The following is a 27144-nucleotide window of genomic DNA, read 5'->3' as shown; positions in this document are numbered from 1 at the left end:
ATGCCACAGAGCACATACCGCATCATGAAAGGAAAGGCTATTATAGTCAAAGTCGGCGACGATAAGGATAAACACTCTATACTGAAAGCATCTAAAGTGTTGAAAGAGTCAAACAGAGATGTGTTTATTACTGGAGATTTCTCACAACTTGTCCGTCAAAAACGTAAGAAACTGATTCCGTTTATGATCAAGGCCAGGGAAAATGATCGTAAGGCACAATTGCGTTTTGATAAATTATATATTGAGGACAATGTTTACACTTACGATGTGACGTCAGATGTTGTCATCACGGTAAAACGGGGGAGAAAGGCAGGCATTGAGAGTGAAACGCATGCACTTGAAATCGACAACACGCACGCCTAGCAGGGTGGCCCGGCCCAACAGTCACCAGCTGACGACAACTCTGGTTCGTGTATGAGATTTACATCTTGGAATGTGCATGGACTTGTGCATAAACTGCAAGATGGTGATTTTCTCAGCTATTGTTTAAACTTTGATGTAATTGGATTTGTGGAAATTTGGAATAATGTCACTCTTAAAAATATCACATCAACATATAGAAATCATGTTGTATATATCAATCAAAGGACATTCAACAACAGGTGGTGTAGCTATATGTGTCAAGCAAACCGCAAGTGAACATATAAAGAAGGTTTGGAATAGTTTCATTGATTGCATCTTTGTATTATTTTATAAATCTTTATATGGAACATCGCATCACGTTGTTTATATCAACCCGGTTAACTCCTCAATCAAAAGTGATCCAAGACCACTAAAAGGAATTGACTATTTAGAGCAATGTTTGTTGTCATGTATATCAGATATAGACGTTTCAGATATTCGTTTCATTTTGATGGGGGATTTTAATTCAAGGACGGGAGACCTTAGAGATTTCATCATTCACGATGACAACCAACATATACCTAGTTTGGAAGATATGGAATATAATGCTGACAATTTTCACCATCCCAGGAATAATGTCGACAATATTATAAATTCATATGGACGAGATCTGATAGATTTGTGTTGCGCTCACAACATACACATGATAAATGGGCGAAGTAGATCTGACCCTCGGGGTGACATGACTTGTTTTTCTCACAATGGCTCCAGTATGGTGGAATATTGCTTATGTTCAACTGCTATATTTGACATGGATCATGACTTCATTGTAGAAACTCGTTGTGAATCTGACCACCTACCCATCGTACTTACCTTGTGTATACCACCTACTCCCCACAGATGTGACGGGACAGTGACAGAAGTGTGCAACGCTTGTTAAGATATAGGTGGAAAGAAGAACAGGAAACCATTCTTTGTTGAACACTTAAAATACTGCCCTGGCATCATATGTGGACTCGAGAACTTTACAAATGACGTCATTGAGGATGTGAATGACGCGGCACATAAGTTAACAGCATGTATAACATCGTGCGCAGATAGATGTAACATGCGATGCTTTGGAAACTTTTCACCAAACAAGCCCTACAACGCCAGCTGGTATGACGAAGAATGTAGAAACCTGAAGCAGCTGAAATATACTAACTTAGATTGTTTTAGATCAACTGGGGAGCTACATTTCTGGTCAGAATTTTGACGTCTACGAAACTCATATCAGCTATGTCGCACCAAAAAGGAAAATTATGAGGAAAATATGGTGAACCTATTATCGTCTAATTCTAAGAACTCAAAGTCGTTTTGGAGCCAAGTTAAACGCCTAACAACGGATAAATCAACTGATATCAACTCTATATCGGCAACACAGTGGGTCGATTACTGAAAAATTATGAATATAAGTGATGAGAATACGGATCAAGACCATGTCAGAGAAGCCAGTACATTTCTTGAAAATCACGATGAACATAATTGCTGTGCCTGCAATAGTGATACCATTAATAATACTCTGAACTGTGAAATCAAGCATAATGAAATTGTTGATGCCATTGGTGACAATCTGAAGGACGGTAGCTCCTGGTCCTGATGCAGTAACTCCAGAAATGATAAAATGTTGTAAACTGAACTATTGCCATTTTTTCATGCATTGTTTAATAATATTTTGAACAGTGGTAATTTCCCCATAGAATGGGCTAAAGGACTGGTTATACCGCTTCACAAGAAAGGCAAGAAGACAGAGGTTAATAATTATAGAGGATAACGCTTAGTGATGTCATGGGGAAATTATTTACGTTTATATTAAACAAGAGGTTGACAAGTTTTTGTCATCAGTATGACAAGATTCCTGAGTCTCAGGCTGGGTTCCGTGCTGGATATAGCACTGTTGATAATATTTTCAGTTTACAGTGTCTGGTCCAAAAGTATATCTCTGAAAACTAATGGTCGTTTTATTGTTTATTCGTTGATTTCAGAAAGGCATTTGATTCCATTAATCGTAAATTATTGTGGTTCTCAGTTTTAAATAAAGGTATTCATGGTAGAATATTTACAGTATTATTGGACATGTACTCCAAAGTTAAATCTGCTGTTAAACTATCAAATAGTTCCATTTCTCATTATTTTGATACTTTAAGTGGCGTAAAACAGGAATTATGTATTTTAAGTCCTTTGTTGTTCTCTCTTTGTTGTTGAGTTGGAAACTATGTTACAGGAATCGAATGTCCGAGGTACATTTGTTGGTCAAGCAGTTTGTGATATTTTATCTTTATTTTATGCTGATGATCTGTGTTTGTTTGATGATAGTGTGATTGGTCTAAAGAGAAAAATAGATGTATTGGAGCAGTTTAGTATCAAATGGGTTTGGATGTCAATTTAGATAAGACTGAAATTTTAGTTTTTAAAGAAATGGTGGCAAGTTACGGTTTTCTGAAAATGGATGTTTGGCAATAAAACTATTAAGACATCGACCTATTATAATTATCTTGGGTTAACGTTTTCTAACAGGTTATGTTGGTCAAAAGGTATTGAAGTTCTTGTTCAAAAGCATCAAAAGCCCTAGTATCCGTTAAACAATTAGAGCGTAAGTTTCAGAATATTTCTTCTTTAGTTTTATTCAAGATATTTGATGCCTAGATTAAGCCAATCTTTACTCTCTATTCTAGTGAAGTGTGGGGTCATTCAAAGTGTGAATGCATCGAGCGTTTTCATGTTAAGTTTTGTAAATATGTTATTGGTGTAGGTAGTTATGTCTCTAATGTTGCTGCACTTGGTGAATGGGGTAGATATGGCCATGTTGTCGATTGTCATAAAAGATGTATTCAGTATTGGTTAAAGTTGCTATCAATGCCTAATCATAGATATCCTAAGCAATGCTATCTTCTGTGTAAATCCTTACAGACGACTGCAATCGTGTTACATGGGCTTCAAAGGTTAAAATATTACTGTTCTCTTATGGTTTTGGATTTGTTTGGATCTCTCAGGAAGTTGGTAATTGCTCTTTATTTCTTAGTAAGTTTGTGCAAAGGGTTAAAGATTGCCACCAACAAGATTGGTTCTCTAAAGTTTGTGAATCAAATAAGTTATGTTTCTATCAAGAATATAAATCTCTAGTGACAGTTGAATATTATTTATCCACTCTAAAGAATCGCGAATATAGAAGGCTTTTATTTTGCTAAGATCTGGGAATTGCCTTTAATGATAAATGTTGGTAGACGCGTTGTGGTATTGGTCGCAATGAACGATTTTGTAATTTATGTATGAATGGATGTATAGAAGATGAATACCATTTTCTGTTAATATGTAAAGTTTATTCCATTTTAAGACAAAAGTATATTCCTGAAAATGTCTGGAAATATCCCTCTATTTATAAGTTTAACATGTTATTAAGTTGTGACAAAGTGAATATCCTAATTAACTTAGCAAAATTTGTAAAAGAAGCTTTAAGGTTAAGAAGTGCTTAAAATGTGTATCTAACCATTTTGTCACTTGCATTATTATTTTGTGAGTTTTTTGTACTTGGGCCTATGGCCTTTATACAGAATAAAAGAATTTGAATTTGAATTTGAACAACTCGACATAGTTCTCCGTTGAAAGAAACATCATCGCCAAGAGATAGGTGATATGGATGCGCCATGTTGATTTACAGAACAGGACCCAGTTGTATCAACGCGTAATTATGTAATCATCAATTAAACACTAATCATTGATTAAATTCTTAATGTTTGATTAGTTAATGAAGTGTTTAAATACGGTTGTATAAACCCTTATTTAAACACCCATTAACTAAGTATGCCTCTAACAAAGGTCCCGTCATTAAACCATGATTAACTTAGGGGGAATCCTAATTATTATCCATGATGCATTGCAGGTAAACACTCATCTATAGTCTGCATAATGACTGCCGTCAGAAATCGCAGTAAAAACTTTGAAAGTTGTGAAATACAGGTCTAGTTGAAGATCATGTCAGTGTGTTAAACAGCAAACTGACTAACTCCATTACTAATGACAAAAAGAACCACATATGGGACAAAATAACGTCTGAGCTCAATAGCATTGGGGTAAGCAATAGAACGTCCAAAGAAATCAATACAAAATGGAACAACATGTTTCAAAATGCAAATATAAAGTGTTTTCAGACAGAATATGGTCTACTACACTAAATGTGTCAATTTCTTATGTAAATATTATTCAAACAATCAAAAACGTTAAAAAAATATAGAATGTATACCCTATATCCACGTATGATATGATATTAAACAAAACTAAATGTAGATACTGAAGTTAGTTTCATGAAAAAGTATCTGAACTATACGCAAAATACACATCATAATACTGACAGTGTAATCGGAAGGATAGGGCGATTGTGTTTACTCTTGTTCAGCCGACCTTCACCTCAAAGAAATTGCCTAATATGTGCAACAAGGTTGACGTATGACATCACTATTGCTGACCGATTTCTTACAAAATGGCGACTTCGCTGACAAGGGTACACAGGATTTGGCGAGGACTCTTCCCTTGATTCAGGGATCATTTGTACATAAATATGTGATGTAAGTTATCAGAATTATTCTGACTCTCTGTGTATTGTTATATGTTTTTATAGTTTTCATTGGATAAATAAGAGAAGAAGCCAGAAATGCTGATAATTACCGTTGTCGTTCTGTGTTATTTTGCATCAGTCATGGCGTCACGCTGCATGGAAACCTTGATAAATTCTTATGAATTATCAAATCATTGCATTGTATCTGTTTTTAATTTCCTGTTTCTTGGCACGATACTCTTTCCATGCATATTCTAAAGATATTGAGCCATTGCAAGCCTAAAATGGACGGCTGGATGTCGGACAATTCCAGAAAATGCTACGCAGTGTAAAATCGGATGTTTTCTTTGTTTACATTTCAAACAAGTGCAATCTTTCGAGTACAATGTTCGTTTTCACCCCAATATCTTTCCATTCATTTCATCTAGACAGTTGGAATTGGTGACAAAGACCATTTGATTCCAAAATGTATAGGGAATTCACTGGTGTATTTCTCGCAGCTGAATATGAAATATACGTGATGTAATTGGTGTTTCAATACCGGCCTTCGCGAAACGTGATTTTGTAAACGGTATCCAATATGGCGGAAAACGCACTTCGGCGTTTGTGTAAGTGTATTTTCGAAAACATCCCAACCGATTCTTGGTTCATCGGCAACGTTTCAGAATTATCATTAGTGATTTTATGAAAAACTGATATCAGTGATCATTACTATGCTATTTTTGAAATTCTATATTCCCAGTAATTGTCAAATTTTCACATTTCAAAACTTACAGCAAATAACTCTGTGAATCGCGATTACATATTGTGTCAAAAATGGCAACATGACGAAGTCCATTTTGAAAGGTTATTTTAAGCACTTTAGTTTTGTCTGATTTAATAGTGGATGGTATCAAGAAACAGTGAATTTCCCGCAGAATTCAAAACTGTGAAGTATATTTGTATATATATATATGTGATATATTTAGAATTTTATTGAACTTCAAAGTGAGGGTTAAAGAGGAAGGACATATATGTCCCTGTGGCACCCGGTGGGGTTTAATTAATCCGTTCACGAAAATGTTTTTCTTTTCTCCGACGTCGAAGTTGATGGTACATTATGTCGTCTGCCATGTTGATACAGCTAATGATGAGTTAATGATACCCCCAAACCATCATTAGCTTAATGATGGATTAATGAAGGGATTCCTTTATAAAGGACTTCATGCAACTGAAGATAATCAGTGATTAACTAATCATAGTTTAATTAACGATTAAAGCTTTATTAAAGTTTGATACAACCGGGACCAGATGGATCAAATGTTACCATGGACACACGTGACTACGAGGGGGCAGCGGGATAACGTCATTCAATTGTTACGTCATCAAAAAACTATACCTTTATTGTCTGATAATGTTTTGGTTTTTTTTTTCGATTGTTCTAACCGCTAGGCATCTTAGAAAAAATTATGAAATTACACTTGCTTTATTTTGGGGTGTAAAAAATCAAATTATTGCAATTGTTGGGCCATTTATTGAGTTTTCATTGACTTCTAAAACTGCCAAAAAATTGCAAATTTTCAGTTTCGGTCAAAATGTGAAAATATGATTTTATTAAGTTATATTTGGTGGTTTGTGGTGAAAAAGACATTGAACAACACACTTCAAGGGCTTTTGGACATATCTAAGCCTTATCATTATACCTATAGGTCTTTGTGTCATCTAATGGTAAAACATATAAACATTCTGTTTTAGGCCAGACCAATTGTATTTCTTGTTTTGGGCTGATTTTGTCCTCAGATAACCTAAAGGCAGAAGCATTGAGGGGAAGAAAAATAAAATAAGATCACCAGTCAAAGTAATATTCCTTCTAAATATTAAAAGTATTTTACTTTTGGTAATTTGTGAAGTATATATGGGGCAAAAAACAATAAAATAAAAAAAAATTCTTGTAAGTTTACATTTTTGACCGATAAAAACATTAGGATTTTATTTTTTGAGCGGGGAAATTTGTTTTTTTGGGTTTTTTTATTCTTGAAAAAATACGACCGACAGATCCGTTAAACAAGAAATAAAATTGGTCTGGCCTTAGCAAAAAAAAGGGCCACAACTCTGAAATGTGAATTTTTTCCTTTCTGACATAATAGTTAACAATCTTGAGATATTTTGAGATAAATATACAATTTATAGTTAAAATTTCCAATTTAACAGGCCAGGCAAAACCAGACACTTATCATTTCCATTTAGCAAGTGCAAAAGTAAGAAAAACATCCATTATTCTGGAACAAGTTCAACATTGCATGCCTCCGGGGCGTAAATCACAGATGAGAACTATGCGTATACTTTAGTCTGGTACATAGCAACACAACCTATTTCATCGATTCAACATCCACCATTTGGCACTCATAGCAACATTTTCAGCAAACCAATCAAGCCATATAGACAGTCCCAATAATGACCGCCCACCAGTTACAGCCCCATGTCAAGACTGATGGATTCAAACCACACAACTCAGACACAGGTTCCACCTAGCAATTATACCTGGCTACAGAGATGTGTTTGCAGGAACAATTTGTTGATATCTATGGCATCGTTGGAGGATGCCCAGCTCAATGGCCAATTTCCAGTCTAGTGGTCAGGACTTCCAGTGGGGAGCACATGAGTGGAGTGGAGTCCTCTTTACTGATGAGGCACGTTACTGTCTTCACAGAGCTGACAGCAGGATGTCTGGCATAGAGTGGAACAACATTTATGGCGTCATCGGAACCCTCCAACAATGAGGCAGGGACTCTGCTAAATCCTTTCTTGTATATGTAATGATCTCCCCCAAGGTTTTCATCAATGTTTAGTAGCCCAATGAGGTGAAAGGTGCCAGATGTGGATCAGTACAGAAGTTGGACACACTCGCTTCTGACTGTGTGAACTTGCTTGTGAACCCTCTCTTTTGTTGTGGCTCATCTGCATATTCCAGGTGTACAGTCATCGGTGATATTGGTATGCTGTGTACAGAGCAGTCTTAGCTCTAACATCACTTTGTACAATGGCACCCTGGTTGTAAGACTAAACTGATTGGTTTGTTAGGACCTGTCACTTTGTTGATTGCATGTCAACATGGTTTGATGTTGTATGTTGGACATTGTTAATAATATCAGTGACAGGATTATACACTCAGTCATTATCATATGTCAGGAATATTGTTGAGTATTGGATTCTAAAACAAACATGTACAAACCTTTTACTATTCAGGATTTCCATTTTCTCATTTCCATTGAAACATACAGGACTGACTTAGACTCTTTAAGAATAGAGTCTTTTAATTGGGCTAGAGATTACTTAATGAAACCTTGCAAGTTCCTAGGGTGATCATGGTATGGCTGTTGTGTGAGGTTATGTTCTTCTAATCGAGGTGGGGCGGTGGGGTAGCCTAGTGGTTCAAGCGTTGGCTCGTCACGCCGAAGACCCGGGTTCGATTCCCCACATGGGCACAATGTGTTAAGCCCATTTCTGGTGTTCCCCGCCGTGATATTGCTGGAATATTGCTAAAAGCGGCGTAAAACTAAACTCAGTCAGTCAGTCAGTCTAATCGAGGTGATTGGGTAGCCAAGTGGCTCAAGCTTTAGTTCTTCATGTCAAAGACACAGGTTAAATTCCCCACATGGGTAAATGTGTGAAGCCCATGTCTTGTATCCCCTGCCGTGATATTGCCAGAATATTGCTAAAAGCGGTGTAGAGCCCAACTCATGTACTCACTCTGATCATAAATGCATGATTGTCTTATCATGAATGTATGATTAAATTGTTGAAGCTGGCAATGTTGGTATTTCACTTTTGATTTACAGAGTATGTTTGGGGAGGATCTCCTGAGAAGACTAAACATTTTGCACTGCCAAAAGAACAGCCAGTGAATTATATGACCCTCTACTTCTTCTCGGATAGCATGGATCATCTTGACCAAGCAAAATCCATGTTGGAAGATGAGTACCAGAATAGTACAATGACCAGGCCCATATTCGATGAAGCACTCAAGACTATGACTAAACAACAGGTGAGGTATTCTTTTTCAGAAGAGGTCCTTCTTGGGGTACCTTTTAGCATTTAAATGCCCTTTTTAAATTTCTTACGACAATATTTTGAATAAAGGAATTGAGGAGCAGTACCATAAAGCGGTACAGCAGCTAAAGGTGGTGGTCCTCTTAGCGTATCTCTCTGCCTTGCAGGGAGAGCTGGTGGACCAACGTCAGAGCGGTGATGACGAATCATCACCTACGCTCGCGTGGCAGCTGACAGATGTGCATTCACACTTGGCTCTGGACAGCATTCCTAGCTGTCCCATCCAGTTGATGTGCGCCGTTGAGGGCCTGCATTAGTTGTGGCTGTCTTGCCCTAGAATTTGGGTTCTACCCTCCTCCCTGGGGCTTAGAAGGTAGAATTAGAGGCAGTTAGCACCTTTAGGACTCTAAGACCCACCACATCTCGCCAGCAGCCCTTGGTTCTTGCTGCTTCTTATCCTTTGGCGTCGGCTAAATGGACTGCTCCATTACAGACTAAGAAAGGCACCAAGGACCCTTGGTGACTCCAGCTCAAGCAGGAGCAGTGTGTGTTCACTGCTTCTTGCCAGATGTCCCTGTCGGCGGCTGTCTGTCCATATTCCTTTGGGAATGGGAGAAAGCCACCTCAAAATTGTGTATCCTTTCCTCACTCAGGGATGGCCACATGGAGGCGAGTCCAACGTCCATTTTCGGAGTGTGCCGCACACCAGTGCCAGCCTCTCAAGAAAAGGCAGACATTTTCAGTGCCGAGGCGCAGTCATTGCTGGACAAGGGAGCCATCAAGGTGGTTCCAAACGGTCAGGAAAACAAGGGATTTCATTCCACTTACTCCTAGTGACCAAAAAGGGCAGAGGGTTCAGACCCATTTTAAATCTGAAGGACTGAATAACATGATAAAGGTGTTGTCTTTTAGGATGGAGACATGTCAAAATTTCGGCTTCATTGAGGTATTCAACAAACTTCAGTATGAGAATAGATGGGATATGCGTGCTGGTGTCTCGACAGGGGGATTCTTCATCCCTTTTCTGGGGATTTAGTCGTAGTTTTGGAGGTCCTTCAGTCAGATAAGAAGCTGATCTCACCGCTTCTACTGTTCAAGGTTACTCCATGGCTATCTTAGTGTTTCATATAAATCTCGATGTTGTCCTTTTGGGGCAGCACCCTCTTGTACAGCGCTTTCTAGCAGGCGTGGATAGGATCCGTCTGGCTGTCCGCCGGATTAGTCCCACATGGGACTTCTCAGTCATTCCTGATTGGCTGTCAGGTCCTCTGTTTCACAATCTGTTGCCTCTTATCCTCCAGTTGTTGATGTGGAAGTTGGCATTTCTTTTTGTGGTAATGTCTGGTAGATGGGTAGGTAACATTCAGGCAATGAGCTAACTGTTTTTCATAAGGACAGAGTCAGCATTCAGCTGCCAGATTCTTACCGTCCTAAGAATCTGAAGGCTTGAAAAAGGGTTTGAAAGATCATTGGGCTAGCCACCTCCAAGGCATATGCTGTGGCCCTGTCCATTAAGGAGATCTGCTCTGTGACTATTTGGAGCCAGCTGTGCACGTTCATCCGTCATTACCAACTTGACAGACACTCCTGCGAGCATGCGAGTCAGTTCTCAACACTGGGCAGAGTCGTTAACTCTCTAGCTGATTGAGCTTTTGAGAATACTTTTAAATGCTTCAGTATACTGGTGATGTGTATTAATACTTTCCTCCCCCTGGACTTGTGTTCTTGGTGGTGGTTTGGTTTCCCGCATTGGTATTACGTTTGACATATCTGCACTCGTTGAATTTCTCTTGGAGACCTCCATTTACTGGTACCTGCAGGGGTGGTCGAACAAGACCAAAAAGTGTATTTTTTGTTTTGTAAAACTTTTATTCAAAATATAGTTACAACTGTCATAGGAATTTAAAATGGACATTTAAATGCTTATATGTGATGTGATGCGAAATTGGGTTTTGCGTCGTGCTTGAGGATATTTCGCTCATAAGACTTCCTTCAAGCTTCACTGCAGCATGGTATCTCAGTGGGCTAGCACTATAAAACCAGCTTAAGTCTGGGCTAGTACAAGCAGCCGCACATGCGCATGCGTGCGTATGTGCGGCTGCTTGTACTAGCCCAGACTTAAGCTGGTTTTATAGTGCTAGCCCACTGAGATACCATGCTGCAGTGAAGCTTGAATACCTCACTCAGACACATTATACTGACTCGGAACCGACCAGTCCTTGTTGTACCAATTAATGTCGAGCGCCAGGCAGGGACCAACAAGTACAATATTTTAACGTCTCTTAGTATGACGCGATCGGGGATAAACCCGCGACCTTCCGCTCTCCGGGCGGACACCCTAACCACTACACCACAGAAGCAGTCAAATGCTTATATGTGCCCCAAGCAGGACTCTCTTCAAAGAATCTGCAACTTCTACAGGTTTGTCCGAGATTATATGAGATAACTGTTGTTTACCACAGTACAAATAGAAAAGTAGTGAGTGGCAAAAGTCTTGACAAATCAGTGATGAACATGGCTGTGTACCCAACACAGAAGAACTGAATTTGATCAAGACTGATGGGTCTTTATGGTGAACAATGTAAATCGTTTTGAGACTGTCTCAACTATCACAAGAAGTGAGTGAGAGTATGCGAGAGGAAGCCATATTTGTTTCGGGGGTCAGTGCGCCGTGGAAGTGTGGGAAACCACGTTCGAGATTGGAAGATTAAAAAGAAGAAGTTTAACCACCAGAATTGTGTTGTGTGTCAATGGTAGCAGAGTGTGTGGGTAAATATGGCACAGAAATTGTTGTAACCGCCATCGCTGGACCAGGATAGTATCTATGATACATGGAAAAATGAAATAGAGGTTTGGCGACTGTTCACGGAGCTACCGGATGAAAAGAAGGGTCTGGCGCTAGTTCAAGTGCTGAAAGGTAAGGCAAAAGAGACTATCTTACAAATCCCAGTCGATGAATTAAATAAGAAGGATGGATTGGACTAATGTCTAAAAGAGTTGGATAAGTTGGACCTAATAGACAGTGTATATGCAGCGTATATAGCTTTCTCAGAATTTTTTTAGTCTCACAAGAAAAACTGAGTCTATGAGTGATTTCATCAATATTAGCTATGAAAGAAAGTACAAAAAGTGTGTCAAATACGACATGCAGCTACCAGATGCACTTTCAAACTTTTGGATAGTGTCAATCTGAATCAAAAGGAAAAACAGCTAGTTTTGACGGCCACAGTGGATAAACGATTTCAAACAATGAAATCATCCTTGAGACGAATTTTTGGAACTGAAACTGTGGACTCCACAGAAATAAAACAAGACAGGATATTTTGGACAAATCATGACAGAAATGATAAATAGACGTCCCAGATTTTTCAACAAGCAACAGAAACCAGGGTCTGAGCAAAAGTTCTATCCTGGAGGACCAGATGTGCACACTGTTTCTCTACATTCCATTGGGGTAAAAAGATTGTCCAGATAAAGATAAAGAGAATGTGAACTACACTGAATCAGAGGAAAACATAGCACTGATCACAAGAGATTATAGTGTCTTGATGGTTGAAGCGCAGGGTTGTGCAGTTATTGACACTGCATGTACAAGATCAGTTTGTGGTAAGAAATGGTATGAACATTACGTTAACTCCTTGAATGAGGATAAGAAAACTGTGGCTCAAGAGAAAGAATCTACTAAAAGCTTCAAGTTTGGAGATGGACAGAGGCATATATCGTCATGCACAGCTGTAATGCCAGCAGTGATTGGGACAACTTAGTGTCAGATTGAAACAGATTGTGGATGCCAACATTCCATTATTTTTTGGAAAGCCAGCCCTTAAGAAAACTAAAGCCATTATTGACATAGACAATGATAAACCTATGATGTTTGGAGAAGCAGTCAATGTAGAAATGCCATCAAGTGGACATTACTGTGTTGCCTTGACAGGGGATATAGAGCATGGGTCTGATGAGGTGATGTGGTTGAAGGATGGTGCTTCTGAAAAGGAGATTTTCACAATTGTACACAAGTTGCATAAACAATTTGGTCATGCTTCGGTAAAAAATCTACAATGGTCAATGCAGCGTTCAGGAAACAGTACTGAAGTGAAAGCTGAAATTATTGAGAAGATTGTGGCCAGTTGTGATGTATGTAACAAACATAAAAAGACACCGGCAAAGCCAGTTGCTGGACTTCCCATGGCGTCAGACTTTAATGAAGTGGTTGCAATGGTCCTTCATCAACTTGACCAAAACATGTGGTATATTCACATGATAGACATGTTTACAAGATTCAGTGCAGCAGCAGTAATCAAGAATAAGACTGCAGAAATAACTGTGGATAAATTTCTATAACACTGGATTGCCATTCATGGAGCACCTATGAAGATACTCACAGATAATGAACGAGAGTTCAACAATCAACAGATGCATGATATATGTCAAAACTTCAATGTGGAAGTGATTACAACACCTGCTTACTTAATGGAACAGTTGAGAGGCACAACCAAACATTGACACTTACACTAAACAAAATAAAAAAGCAAGAAAATTGTAAGTGGGAAATAGCATTGAGCTGGGCATTGTCAGCAACATTCATGGCTTCAGTGCATATCAACTTGTCTATGGTAGGAATCCAAACCTTCCATCAAACTTGACCAATAATCCCCCAGCATTGGAAGGACTAGCATCCAGTACAACTGTTTGGAATCATATCCGAGTATTGCATTCTGCTAAGAAAGCTTTCACTGAAGCAGAGTGTGACAATAGGATACGCAAAGCTCTGAAAGTAAAAGTGAGGCCTATGGAGGGAACATACAGTATGGGAGAGAAAGTATACTACAAGTTCCCAGGTAAAGAAGAATGGAGGGGACCAGCCAGAGTTATTGGTCAAGACAGAGTTTTCTCCGACAAGGTGGGATGGTGATCAGAGTACACAGGAATAGAATGGGAAAAACCAATGAAGTTGAGACTCTTGACATTAAAAATGGGGAGGACGAGAAAATGTACCAGAAAGATGTGATGATAAGAAACAGTCAAGTTGGAAAGAAATTGACCTTGGTGATCTAGAGACAATGAAAGATCAGAGAGAGACTAAACAGGGTGTAAATAAGACCAAACTGAACTTTAGTGTGGTAAAGTCCATCAGCTACAAGAATGATGAAACAAGGGAAGTCATGACAGCTAAAATTACCAGCAAGGCTGGGAAAGCCACGAAAGAATAGATTTTGGTTTAATGTTGAGTATACTGATCCAAAATAATATTTAGCAGTTCACAGACTTGAAGGTGAATGATGAAATACTAGAACAGAGATCAGAAGACGAAATTGATGATTCTGTCATGTTTCGTGGATGGAAGCAAAAGAGGCAGAGTTAGACCGTTGGAAAAGAAATCAAGTATATGAAACAGTTGAAGATACTGGACAGAAATGTGTGTCAACGAGATGGGTATTGACAGTTAAAGAAAGTGAGGATGGAATCAAACTGAAAAGCTAGACTGGTAGCAAGGGATTTTGAAGATGGAGCTTCAAAAGTAGTGAGATTCACCAACATGTGCAGGAGAAGCCTTGATAATGATACTTGCTGTGATGGTCAACAAGCAATGGACACATCATGCTATGGATATCAAGACTGCCTTCCTACAGGGGGCAATCATAGACAGGGACGTGTTTGTTAGGCATGAGAGGAAAGGTCTGGAAAATCAACAAGTGTGTATATGGATTGAATGATGCTTCACTGCAGTGGTATTTCAGTGTGAGGGAAGTGATGAAGGAACTTGCAGTCGTGTCAAAGGTTGACCCAGCAGTGTTCATATGGTGCAATGGTGGAATTGAAGGTGTGCTTGCATACATCAAATGAGAACAATTCTTGATGTTGGGAAGGAGGAGATAAAAGTTTTCAGAGATCTAGGTATGCATCTTGAGTCAGATGAGGATCAAGTCTTGCAACAACAGAGTGGATACAGTGACAAACTTGCCTTTAGCAATATTGACAAGGCTAAAGCAACTGACAAGCAACAACCAGTCTCAGAAGAAGAAAGAAAGTTAATGAGGTCTTGGTTAGGGCAAATACTCTGGTTGGCTCTGGTTGGGTTTGTTTGAAACAAGTCGGTTATCAAGTTGTATACAATCTGCAGTTGTGGCCAATCTCCTTGAAGTGAACAAGGTCATAAAACAGATTAAAAGTGAGAATGTTGTTTTGAGATATAGGAAGCTGGATGGAAAACTGAAACTGCTGACAAAATGGAGGGAGTCAGGGATCATATGTGATCTTCTTGATCAGGCCTACCATACAAACGGTGAACAAATCATCAAAACTGATCTCATATACACCAAAACAGAACAAAAACCACTAAAACTGCAACAAGGTCCTCTAAAACCGAAACAATACATCTGTAAAGGAAGACAAATCGTTTGAAAACAAAACTCGCGTATCAGCTACAAGAGCGCGCAAGAACGGTCACCGAGCGTACCAAACGGCATTCATAGCATCCCAACACGGCAGTCATAGCATCCCGAAACGGCATACAAATCGTCAAAGATGGCGGCGAGGTGAGAGGAATAGGCTTTGGTACATAATTGTTTTTCGTCACTAGGAGTCTAATCTTGAAAATTTGATATCGGGATGCAGTGCATAAACCCCCTATTGCAGTAAGCTTCAAACCTATGTCCATATTTCTCAGTGTCAGGCTTGCAATTCTACACAATTTGGTCCCTCGTTCGACGAATAGGATTTCTTGTGAAGAGGCTGTGAAGAAACTGTGAAACAGTAAGTGAAGAGACTACAGTATTGTGATATAGTGACTGTAAAATAACAGTATATATAAATCACTGAAGAGAAAATGTTGTCATGGTATGAGACAGATGTAATTAGAACAGTGACTTTGGATGTCTATACCAAGATGAGGACTTTTATCATGTGTATTTTAAAACAAAACAAAAAACAAAATGTGTTTTAAGCAGTTTTAATATATTTCAAATTTGAAAAAAAAATAGTTGAGATTGTAAATCGTTTCGAGACTATCTCAACTATCACAAGAAGTGAGTGAGAGTATGCAGGAGGAAGCCATATTTGTTTCGGTGGTCAGTGCGCCGTGGAAGTGTGGGAAACCACGTTCGAGATTGGAAGATTAAAAAGAAGAAATTTAACCACCAGAATTGTGTTGTCTGTCAAACATAATTCATTTGTTGCTGGATATGATGAAACTCATGTTACTTAAAGAGTCGTTTTTGAAAGATAAATTGATCATATGTTGGAGGAACTAAACACATGCATACTCATGACGTCCCATGCCCACAACTTTTCACTGAAGTCGAAAAAGATTGCTTGATGGAATTTTGTACAAAGATGCAATGTAAAACTTAAATAGTTACTCACTGAAATATAGCAAGCTTGGTAGCTAGAAAACTGTGTTAATATAAAGATGGTAACATATGCCACATGGACAGAAGAATGGAGCAAATATGTTATGATGTTTAGGGTTAAATCATGTACAGTATAGTACACGACCATGTGGATGACACTAGTGATTGAACCTCATTTATGCTTCAGCGCCATGGAAGCAGGTAGGCCACAACAATATTTGAGTAGACAGTTCAATGTTTTTGGTAATAGTTCTTAAGATACTTACATTAATGCGTTCAATGTCTTGTGAAAAAAGGAATAAATAAAGGAAACAGTAAGTCACCATGTAGTCTGATGCAGCTCAGGGATAGTTTACATTATGTCACTGTTATCCCTCGCTTTGCTTCGGGGTATTATATTAGGCTCCGTACATACGTACGAATTTGAACCGTTGATTAGATTTTTTTCATAATTGGTACCTAAGCTCTTCAAAGTAAGCGAAAGGTCCCAGTCAGGTTTGGTGACCTTGACCTTCATTTCAAGGTCATAAGGGGAGTTTAACGTTTTATCCTTGTCAGCAAGATATCTCAAGAACCATTCACTGGATTTTCTTTATATTTGACACCAAGCTTCATCTAGGGGAGGCGCATGGACCAATATATCTTGGTGACCTTCACATAATTTTCAAGGTCACAGTGACACTTTGAAGATTTCAGCATGTTAACTTGCATGTTCAGCTTGTCAGCGAGATATCTCAAGAACAATTCAATGGATCTTCTTCATATGTGACACCAAGCTTTATGTAGGGAAGGCACAGGGCCAAGTCGATTTTGGTGACTTTCTCTTAATTTTCAAGGTCACAGCGACAGTTTCAAGATTTCAGCATTTAAAAATCTGGATGTTCAGCTTGTTAGAGAGATACCTTAACTATAAGCAGGGACACTCTAGAGTCTCCCTGCTATAAGGCAAATTAATCAGCTCCTCACAGCTCGTGACATGTTTATGGGGCAGGTAATTGGCAGTTTCTCTCAGTGAGAGCCACATATATTAGTCAACAGAAAGCACCTCTTATTCAGCGAGAGACGCACGTGTGTTGTACTTTTTAAAATCGCACTGTACCTATTATTTTAACCAATTAAGTAGTACTGAGCAAATATTAGCTTTTCTTACGAGAGATGCTACCTTTAGTGTCAATCAGAAGAAGTATTTAAAGTGATTGCTAATCATTATCATAGGCTTGTACAGCGTTTGGCAAATGAACACATGTCGGCGAGAAAGGGGATTATGATGTTTTTACAGAGGTAAGTGTCTGGTACTCTCCATTGGGAATGGATACTAAAATACTTCGTATGCTTATTGATTGAATTAGATGTAATGGTTTAGAGGTTACTGAAGATTATATTTTCTTCAACTTCCTAATAAATAGGAAACAATATACAAAATTTCAAGGACATACAAAGAATTCAAACACAATAGAATAGTTTGAATTTACTTTTTAGGCATTATTACGTTGTCATGTTTCATATAATGAAAAACATAATGTATAAACACAAATAATTATACATCCAAGCTCGAATAGATTAGACATAATTTAACTTACTAATTTGAAGCTTACTGAATTGTAACTAGTTATTTTCCATAATCTAAAGTTGATAATGTTACCTAATGGAATATAAAGTGATACATCGTGCCTTTGCATCGACAAATTCAAATCAACAGCTTGGTGCTTTTATTCATGTCAGTGTTATTACAACAATGAAATATTTTACTCGATTTGTTACAAAACACAGTATGTTGGTAATTCAAAGAAATCTCACACATAGACAGAAGTAATATCATAAGTTATTACATGTAAACCATACAAAGGTATTTCAGGCATTTTTGTTTAACCTGTTGAAGTTTCATGTTGATTTGAATTGTCAGTTTTCTATGCAGTTAACATGAGCATTGTGTAAAACATTTGTATTTGATCTCTGTAATTATCAAATCCGGTGTGGGGGGTGGGGTAGCCTAATGGTTAAGGCGTTGGCTCGTCACGCCGAAGACCCGGGTTCGAATCCCCACATGGGCACAATGTGTGAAGCCCATTTCTGGTGACCTCCGCCGTGATGTTGCTGGAATATTGCTAAAAGCGGCGTAAAACCAAACTCAGTCAGTCAGTCAGTCAGTCAAATCCGGTGTAATTATCACGTGTATCAATGAACTCAGTCTCTATTGATCCATCGTCAATAAAAGCTGGATAGTATAACAGTAACGATACACATGCGTGTAATCATTCAATAATGAGTATAGTAATGAGATAATTGAACACCTCTTTCGACCTTGAAATAACAGCCTCCGGTAGAATGCATATGTAGTTACGTCTTTGTTGAAAGGTTTGTCCCGTGACAAGCGTAAAATAAACAGATGTGCTGTTATATCATTGGACAACTTGCTTTATGGAGTCACGCCCCTCTCTGTAATGTTAATGCATGCATGTACATCTGTTATCTTATGAACCTCGTTTGCAATCAGTATAAATATAGGTACACCCACCTTCATAAATATTGATGTGTGTGTGTGTGTTTCAACTGCAAGTTTATACACTATAATAATTCAATATAGTGTAACTTCGTGAATTCCGTAATGCGTGTACTTTAGTTTGGATATTCATTCCTATCAAGGTGAAGATTATCTTTACATGTACAGCAAACCATTATGTTTTATGTACTAGTTGTGTGCGTAAAATGTATGTGAAAATAAATGCTATCTCTACTCAATGGTTGGATTTCAATCGCTTTGTTTTAATTATCGAAACACTAAAATGAGGGCATAATAAACTTGCCAAAGTGTCTATCTACTCCTATTTGTCTTATGTGTATATTTCATAATCGTTACCAGTGTGTATGTTTACAATACACAAACTGTTACATGATAGCTTGAGTTGACAAAGCCGAAACCCAGCATATCGACTGGTCAACGATATAGTCAATAATCAATCTCTATCCAAGCTGTTGAGTGACCAAACGTGCTCTTCAGAAATTTCGCCCACGCCCCATCACCTGTCCTTTCCTGTGTGACAGGTATCTCATGATACGATTGGTCACAGATAACATATGACCAGCCACTATATTGAACAGTTGAGATACAGAACGTTCTATTTGGGAAATTTGATAATGCCCTATCACGTGACTCTTTGTTTTATGTCTATGCAAGGAATATGTAGTATACATTTTTTATACGTATGTTTGTATGGTCACGTATGTTTTCTGCATTAAATCTAGATGAAACAAAGCGCCAAGCTATGAATGTGTTCTATGTTAGTCACAGACTAGCGTAATAGTACTTTCAGTAAACTAATTCTTATACACTAGAAATGAATCGGCAAAAATGCTATTTTCGTCGAAGATTATAAAGTATGTAAGTACATTCTTCTTTACAGTAGGTCATTGTCATAGATGTTTTGTAAAATTAAACCTCACACAATGATATGAGAGAGAGAATTTGTTTATGTGTGTCTCATCTCTTACATACAAAGAATACATGCATATTGTGATAAAATATAAATGTACAAGCCGCCAAAGGTCTACAACAGAAACTTGCAATAAAATTACATAAAACTTTGCAATACACGATATGTATTCACACTTTCTTTCAATATATACCTTTATGACACAATTAAACAATCAGGACTTGTTTGTACGACTAGACAGTTTCCTGTCATCCCCGAAACCTGCCAGGGAAATCAGGTGTGATTAGCACTAATTAGTCTCGGCACAACGAGTGGGCAATCAGCGAGGGGTTCCAGGTGTTGAGTAGTGAGGTGGCTCTCGGGCTTAATGAGTTAAGGACTATTTTCTGTATTTTCTTCATATTTGACACTAAGCTTCATCTAGGGAAGGTGCAGGGCCTAGTTGATATTGGTGACCTTCATTTAATTTTCAAGGTCACAGTGACACATTGAAGATTTTAGCATGTTAAGTTGTTCACTGAGACTTCTCGTGAATGTTTTTTGATAAGCAAATTCTTTGTTACTATTTTTTTGCATATTTCATACACCATTACATTCATGTCAAGGTCAAAGTGAGTCTTGCAAATATTTGTGTGTTTGAACAACTACAGAGCAAGATATCATTACTATTTTAATTGTGATTTGATAATTTGCAGTGAGGAATTATGTCACCTTAGTGACAACTGTTTGTTCTATGTTTTGTTTTAGGAAGCAAAAATTCGAGATCTGGGGTCAAAGTTCAGCATATCTGTTGACTATAACCGTTCAACAGGAAGGGTTAAACTTCACGGTCTTACAAATGATGTCATCACAGCCATGGAGGCAGTACACAAGATTGTACACGAGGCTCTTCGTCAGGAACAGCAATCTGAGAAGGCCGAGATGTTGTCATCTTACGTTCAGTGGTCATACATTGAAGTAGATAGTACAGGCTCATCACAATCAGTAGAATATGATAAGATCATTAATCAACTAATTGAAGAAGCTTATCAAAACAAGAAGTCTCTGATACGTCTGCCTCCTGACACTGTTGGGAACATTTATGTTGTTGATTTAAACAACATGGAAGAATATGATTCACATAATCACAGTGATAAAGTCTCTGTGATCAGAAAAGATCTAATCAAAGGTTTGTTAGTTTCCCAGCCTCATTGACTGCACCTGGTCAACAACTGGTCTAATCCTACTGAATAAATCTGGGAATATTGACTCAATATTGACAAAGTCAAACGTGACACATCAATAACTGTAATGTTAGGGTTTCAGACGTCACTGCCCAAAAATACATCCAGTATGGGCTGATGTGAAACAAATTTTATTTGAAAAGATGAATTTTATAGTTGACTGAATTGTTGAGTTGTAAATTAGTCTGAATATATCATCTGCTATGAAGTTTCCTGATGCTAATAGCTTGAGAATCAGACAAATTAAGTTTAAGGACAGGTTACATGTTTATATGAAGTATGTTGTGATTACATAAATGTAAGGTTGTAAATCTTAATCAGACATTATCCGAAAAGATGCTTCAACTAACAAAAGCTGTATAGCCTGAACACATTCAGCGTAATTGTGAAAGTATGTGTGCATGCTGACATGTATCAATGGTTTTCAGGAGCATCGTTTGAGCCTCCTTCCAAATGGACACAAATGACAACGGAAAGTGAAATGGTACCACTTAACAATACAGCTCAGGAGTACACAGATGTTCAACAGAAATTTCACAGCAGCCTTGGAAGACGTGCCAACATTTTGAAGGTTATTTACTGCATTGTTCATAAAAATAATTGACACTTGGTGCATGACTTTCTTAGGGTAGGGCCAAGATTAAAAGTGGTCCTGAGTGACCGTCTTATAAGATCAAAGTGACAGTGAATGTTTTAGTATGCTAGCTATTTTCACTGAGATATCTGCAGATAACTTTAGAACTCTTACGTTATTGAACTATTTATACAGTACAAGTGATGTCAAGCTTATGATCATTTATGTTTAACTTTTAATGTTCAGTTTTACACTGATACATATTAGAAGTGTTCACAGTGGTGGAAAGTATGAGGTGACCACAATTTGCTGTGCAGAGTTGTGTCCCTTGGGTATACCAGAAATACTAGTATGTGATTGTGGGTTTGAATCCTGAATCATTACGATTATGTTTCAATGTTTCTTGGCACCATGTGTTTTACCAGAGTGGTTAATGTCTGAGATCATCACTAGTGCTGCTGTTTCTTCCATGTTTAGCTGACACTCTGACCCAGCTGACATGTATTGGGCTTCCATGGGTACTCGAGTACTTGTCCATGAGTCAGGTTTAGCTGGACTCAAGTCCATTTTCTAGGACTTGAGGACTGGATAAGGGGAGATAATTCTAATTGGGTTACATTGTCAGACTCGTCTGTCTGCCATGTCAGCACTAAGCATGAGCGTCTGTTATCATTTGATATTATACCTTGTTACATTGTTTAAGACTTCACTTCTTAAAATGATTTGGTAACTATCCTGTTAACAATTGATAGACATGGAGAAAGATTGAAAATCAAATGTATGGATATATTTTGATCAAGATAGTGAACAGATAAAAAACAAGTGCCATCTGTGCGGTATATCACTGAGTTATGCAGGGAGTACGACTAGTACGATGAAAAAGCATTTGTCATTTAAACATCCAAATACTGATTTTGACCAGCCAAAATGAAAGCAGGCCACTCATAGATCATTTGGCAACTTTGGAATGACAAAACCTGTAGACAGAAAGTGGAAAGGTGACGGTTTTCGTGCATTCTGTGCCGAGTTAAACCTTAACTATAAAGTCCCATGCTCAACCACTCTCTACAATTACCTGCAATAAGATTTTTAACAAAGCTAAGTCAGAGCTAAAACCCAAACTTCAAGCTATTCTATTTGTTGCACTCACCACAGACATGTGGACAAGCATACCAACAGAGGGCTATATTACGATTACAGCTCACTTTCTTAAAACTTAGATGCAACCAACAAAATAAACATAATTAAAACACAATTATTATTTATTCATGACATATAATATACAGTACTGATTATGAAAAAAAAAACAAATAAACAAACTTATAAGCATACAATCACTAATCAAAAGTGCAATATTTTGTACTTGGGCTTACTACTGCATGTAAGCTTTAACAATTGGGTACTTAAATCGTGTGTGTGCTTGCCACACGAAGCTTAGAGGAACGCCGTACGGGCGGGAATATTGGACAGATTTTAAATTCTGACACATCCAATAGTCCTGAAATATTGTACACATTGTACACAATGCTGTCGTGCAAGTAAGTAAATTAGTAGTACATGAAATTCCCATGACACTGAATCAATCAATGTCATTTTGAGTTTGCATAATGGATTTTATTATTTTATGGTCTTTGATTTTACATTATCATAACAATGGAAAATGTAAGTCTCATGACAATATCAAATAACATCGGGTTGAAATAAGCGTTAACTTGCACGGAACACATTTCATGCCTTAAACTGTAATGGTTTAACAACGTGTATAATACCAACTTCAATATTCATTAACTCAGTAACCCATGCTTGTCGTGATAGGCGACTAACAGGATCAGGTGGTCAGGCTTGCTGACTGGTTGTCACATGTCATCCTATCAAAATTGTGTAGATTGATGCTCATGTTGCTGATCAATGGATTTTCTGATCCAGACTCGATTATGTACAGACCGCCGCCACATGGCTGGAATATTGCAGAATGTGGCGTAAAACTAAATCACTCACTCAGTATTGATCAAACAATCATCATATAGTGTAATGTCATGCCAGTTACGCTATGTTATGCTTGATTTGTATGAATTTTCAAGTCAAGTCTGACCCTTCAAGTACTCGAGGCCAAGAAACTGAACTCATTGAAGCCCTGTGTGTATCTCCCCACCCAGTGATATCACTGGAATACTGCTCAAAGCAGCAGTAGAGGTTCATGTGTGACAAACCCTGTCTAATATGTTTTAGAAAAAAGACAAAAGGACTTTGAAAATTTGAACTGATTCGCAGATTATTTGAATTTGTCCAGTGACCCTTCTCTTCCCAAGAGTTGTTTCTTTGATGATACAGTGTTTTGTCAATCTTCGGATTTGGTGTAATATATAATACAAGTGCAAGATATACTCATGGAAACAAATAAGGGAACACATGAAAGTACAAGTGTTCCTTTATTTATTCCCAGAATTTCACCCACAGTGCAATGCATACCTTGTGAAGAAACCTGGCAAAGCATAAAGGAACACTTGTACTTTCATGTGTTCCCTTATTCGTTTCCATGATTATATAAAACCTTTGAAATAGAGGTTTGTTGAATGTTTAAGGTTGTCCTGTTCTCAGTCAGTGGTGTGTGATTCAAGGTATCTGCAAGGAGGGTGTTGTTGCAGATGTTCCCATGAGTATATAAAACCTTTGAAAAGAGGTTTGTTGAATGTTTAAGGTTGCCCTGTTCTCAGCCAGTGGTGTGTGATTCAAGGTATCTGCAGGGAGGGTGTTGTTGCAGATGTTTCCATGAGTATATAAAACCTTTGAAAAGAGGTTTGTTGAATGTTTAAGGTTGTCCTGTTCTCAGTCAGTGGTGTGCAATTCAAGGTATCTGCAGGGAGGGTGTTGTTGCAGATGTGCAGGTTTCTGTTCACCATCGTGTGGATCTCATGCAACATGTTCTTCCTGAAAACCTAATGATGTGCAGTATTTCCTTTGTCTGACAGATTGAGCGTGTACAGACCAAGTTCCTGTGGCAGCAGTATGTTGCAAAGAAACAACAGTTGGACTCACAGAACCCAGGTCATCAGAATGAGACTGTGTTGTGGCATGGCACTGCTGTAGATGCCTATCCCAGTATCTGTAGAGGTGGCTTTAACCGCAGCTACTGTGGAAAGAATGGTAAGTTCCATCTTGGTGGTGATTCACGACATGATTAAGCTACATATGCTATATTCTCACCTCTCCTGAATACAAGTTTCAGATGAGCTTCTTTGTGGAACAAAGCCTTTAGTCATTCTCCCCATCCATATTTCTATCCATCTGCCTGTTACTGACTGGAACATTTTCTTGGCATATCATGGATTTAAGTGAGTGAGTGAGTGAGTTTAGTTATACGCCACACTCAGCAATATTCCAGCTATATGTCGGCGGTCTGTAAATAAACGAGTCTGGACCAGACAATCCAGTGATCGACAGCATGAGCATCGATCTGCGCAATTGGGAACCGATGACATGTGTCAACCAAGTCAGTGAGCCTGACCGCCCAATCCTTTTAGTCCCCTCTTTCAACAAGCATGGGGGGCGGTGGGGTAGCCTAATGGTTAAAGCGTTGGCTTGTCACGCCGAAGACCCGGGTTCGAATCCCCACATGGGCACAATGTGTGAAGCCCATTTCTGGTGTATCCCACCGTGATGTTGCTGGAATATTGCTAAAAGCGGTGTAAACTCAGTCAGTCAGTCAGTTCAACAAGCATGGGTTACTGAAGATCAATATTCAAACCCGGACCTCCATGGGTCCATGAATTTAAGACACGAAACACCTGGACAGAGCAGAAACTTTACATGGATGAAAGCAGTGAATGAGTGTAGGTTTACGTCACTTTTAGTAGTATCACTGTAGGGGGGCATCAGAAATGGAATGATAGCAGCAGTGGCCTCTCACAAAGTTTCTGACGGTGTTATTTATGCCTGGATTTGTCCATGGCCATCACTACTTTTGACAACTGTTGTCGGATGTTAAGCATCCAGCTCTGGTATCTCATCACTTTTGTTGTTACTCCCATGGCCTTTCCTGTCTGTCTGCCTGCCTGTCAGTGATCATTTTGTTTCCAGAGCATAACTGAAAAAAACACTCAATATTTTCTCTTGTATACAGACGGACACATTAGACTGAAATTCTCTCATGAAGCTGGACTTGAAATAACTGTCAGATGATTTGTTTGTTTAAATTTTTAAGGGGGTGAGTGTCATGTTCTGATCACTCTTGGTTTCAATGAATGTAGCTATCTGCTATATATACCCTGAAACGTCATGCTCCTCTATTACGAAAGTTGACATCAATAAAATCTTCCCTGGTTATATTATATCTGCATAATGAATGTTTCTCTTTGTTCAGCCACTGCACTAGGAGAGGGTGTATACTTTGCAGTTCAGGCTGCATATTCAGACAGAAATACCTACTCTGTGCCTGACGGACAAGGTCACAAGCACATGTTTCAAGCCCGTGTGCTGACAGGTATGTACTGTCGAGGACAAGGCGGGATGAGAGTACCTCCACAAAGAGATGCATCCAGGCACATCCAGTATGATTCTGTGGTAGACAATGTCAGGGGACCTGGAATGTACATCATCTTTAATGATACCCAGGCCTATCCCGAATACCTTATCACTTACATGTAATGAGATTCTTTTGTCACCTTATCTCAGTGAGATATTATGATTAAGATGGTGTAATTTATGACATGTGTGAATTCATGGTTTCTTGTAGTAATCAATTGTCAGGTAGAATTGTTCTTGTGATCATATTATTTGGAAGGTAGGTGATGGCTCGTAATTAGAATTAAATCTGAGGTAAATTGGTTAGATTGTAATCCTCCATCAGATCTGTTAGTAAAGTGATGATGCCATATTTTAAACAATATCCAATGTATTGTGTTATATTGGTAAGACCTGGAGACCTTCAATCTGATGCTCATTGTACAAGTCAACTAGGGGGATCGGGTAGTTGGCCTCGCGGACTTGATGTGGTGGGTCATGTGTCCTGGGTCCACAACACAAGGGAATGAATGGTACTTGTGATGTTTTCATCTTGCTCATCATTGGATTGTTCGTTACAGGCTCAGGTGCTTAAAGATGCTTTCTTACACCTAGATTAATATTACTGAGTACAGTATTAACCACCAAAGTAGCATCAGCTGTTGCAGAAATTCTCGAGTTCATGAGCTCATGTGAAAATTTGATCATTTTTAGTGAAATGTTTTCCTTTTTGAGTAGAGAATCTGAACTAAATCTTACTTCTTCGGGTATGTTACGGTATCATCCAATATGTTCAGCCATTACAAATTAAAGCTATTTAAACTGGCTGCATGTTATAACTTGTAACATCCTTTTTAGATGAACAGCCATAGAAAATTTCTGAAAAGTTTCAACATCTAAAATAGATGTGAATTGTTTGTACAAATATAATATTGATATAGTGTTGGCTTTGTAGCTAGGCATTTTGCATGTTGTCATGTATGTATGAACAGGCTTCTATCAACAATACTGAGTTTTGTCCATTAATCCAGAAATCCCATTGCCATTTTGGCAAAAGTTGAGAAGAATATTCTTTATATATATATTGTTATATTCTTTATAGTTA

General features: G+C 38.3%; 1 protein-coding gene across 1 annotated transcript; it reads left to right on the top strand.

Moving 5' to 3' along the window:
• LOC124264865 (protein mono-ADP-ribosyltransferase PARP14-like) lies at positions 1-27144 on the top strand. The gene is made up of 6 exons (XM_046699645.1): positions 1-208; positions 8752-8957; positions 20490-20910; positions 21394-21536; positions 24509-24683; positions 25900-27144. The coding sequence occupies exons 1-6, from the start codon at positions 1-3 to the stop codon at positions 26181-26183; spliced, it is 1437 nt and encodes a 478-aa protein (XP_046555601.1). The 3' UTR covers positions 26184-27144.

This window comes from Haliotis rubra, unplaced genomic scaffold (genome assembly GCF_003918875.1).
Source record: "Haliotis rubra isolate DU_JTF1 unplaced genomic scaffold, ASM391887v1 Scf949, whole genome shotgun sequence".
In the NCBI taxonomy this organism is placed as follows: Eukaryota; Metazoa; Mollusca; class Gastropoda; order Lepetellida; family Haliotidae; genus Haliotis; species Haliotis rubra.
This window is presented reverse-complemented; position numbering and strand designations above follow the sequence as displayed.

Coding starts and splice junctions, on each gene's coding strand:
- LOC124264865 (XM_046699645.1), top strand. CDS start 1: ATGCCACAGAGCACATACCGCATCATGAAAGGAAAGGCTATTATAGTC. Junction 21,537..24,508: donor GACGTGCCAACATTTTGAAG/GTTATTTACTGC, acceptor TTTGTCTGACAG/ATTGAGCGTGTACAGACCAA. Junction 24,684..25,899: donor CAGCTACTGTGGAAAGAATG/GTAAGTTCCATC, acceptor CTCTTTGTTCAG/CCACTGCACTAGGAGAGGGT.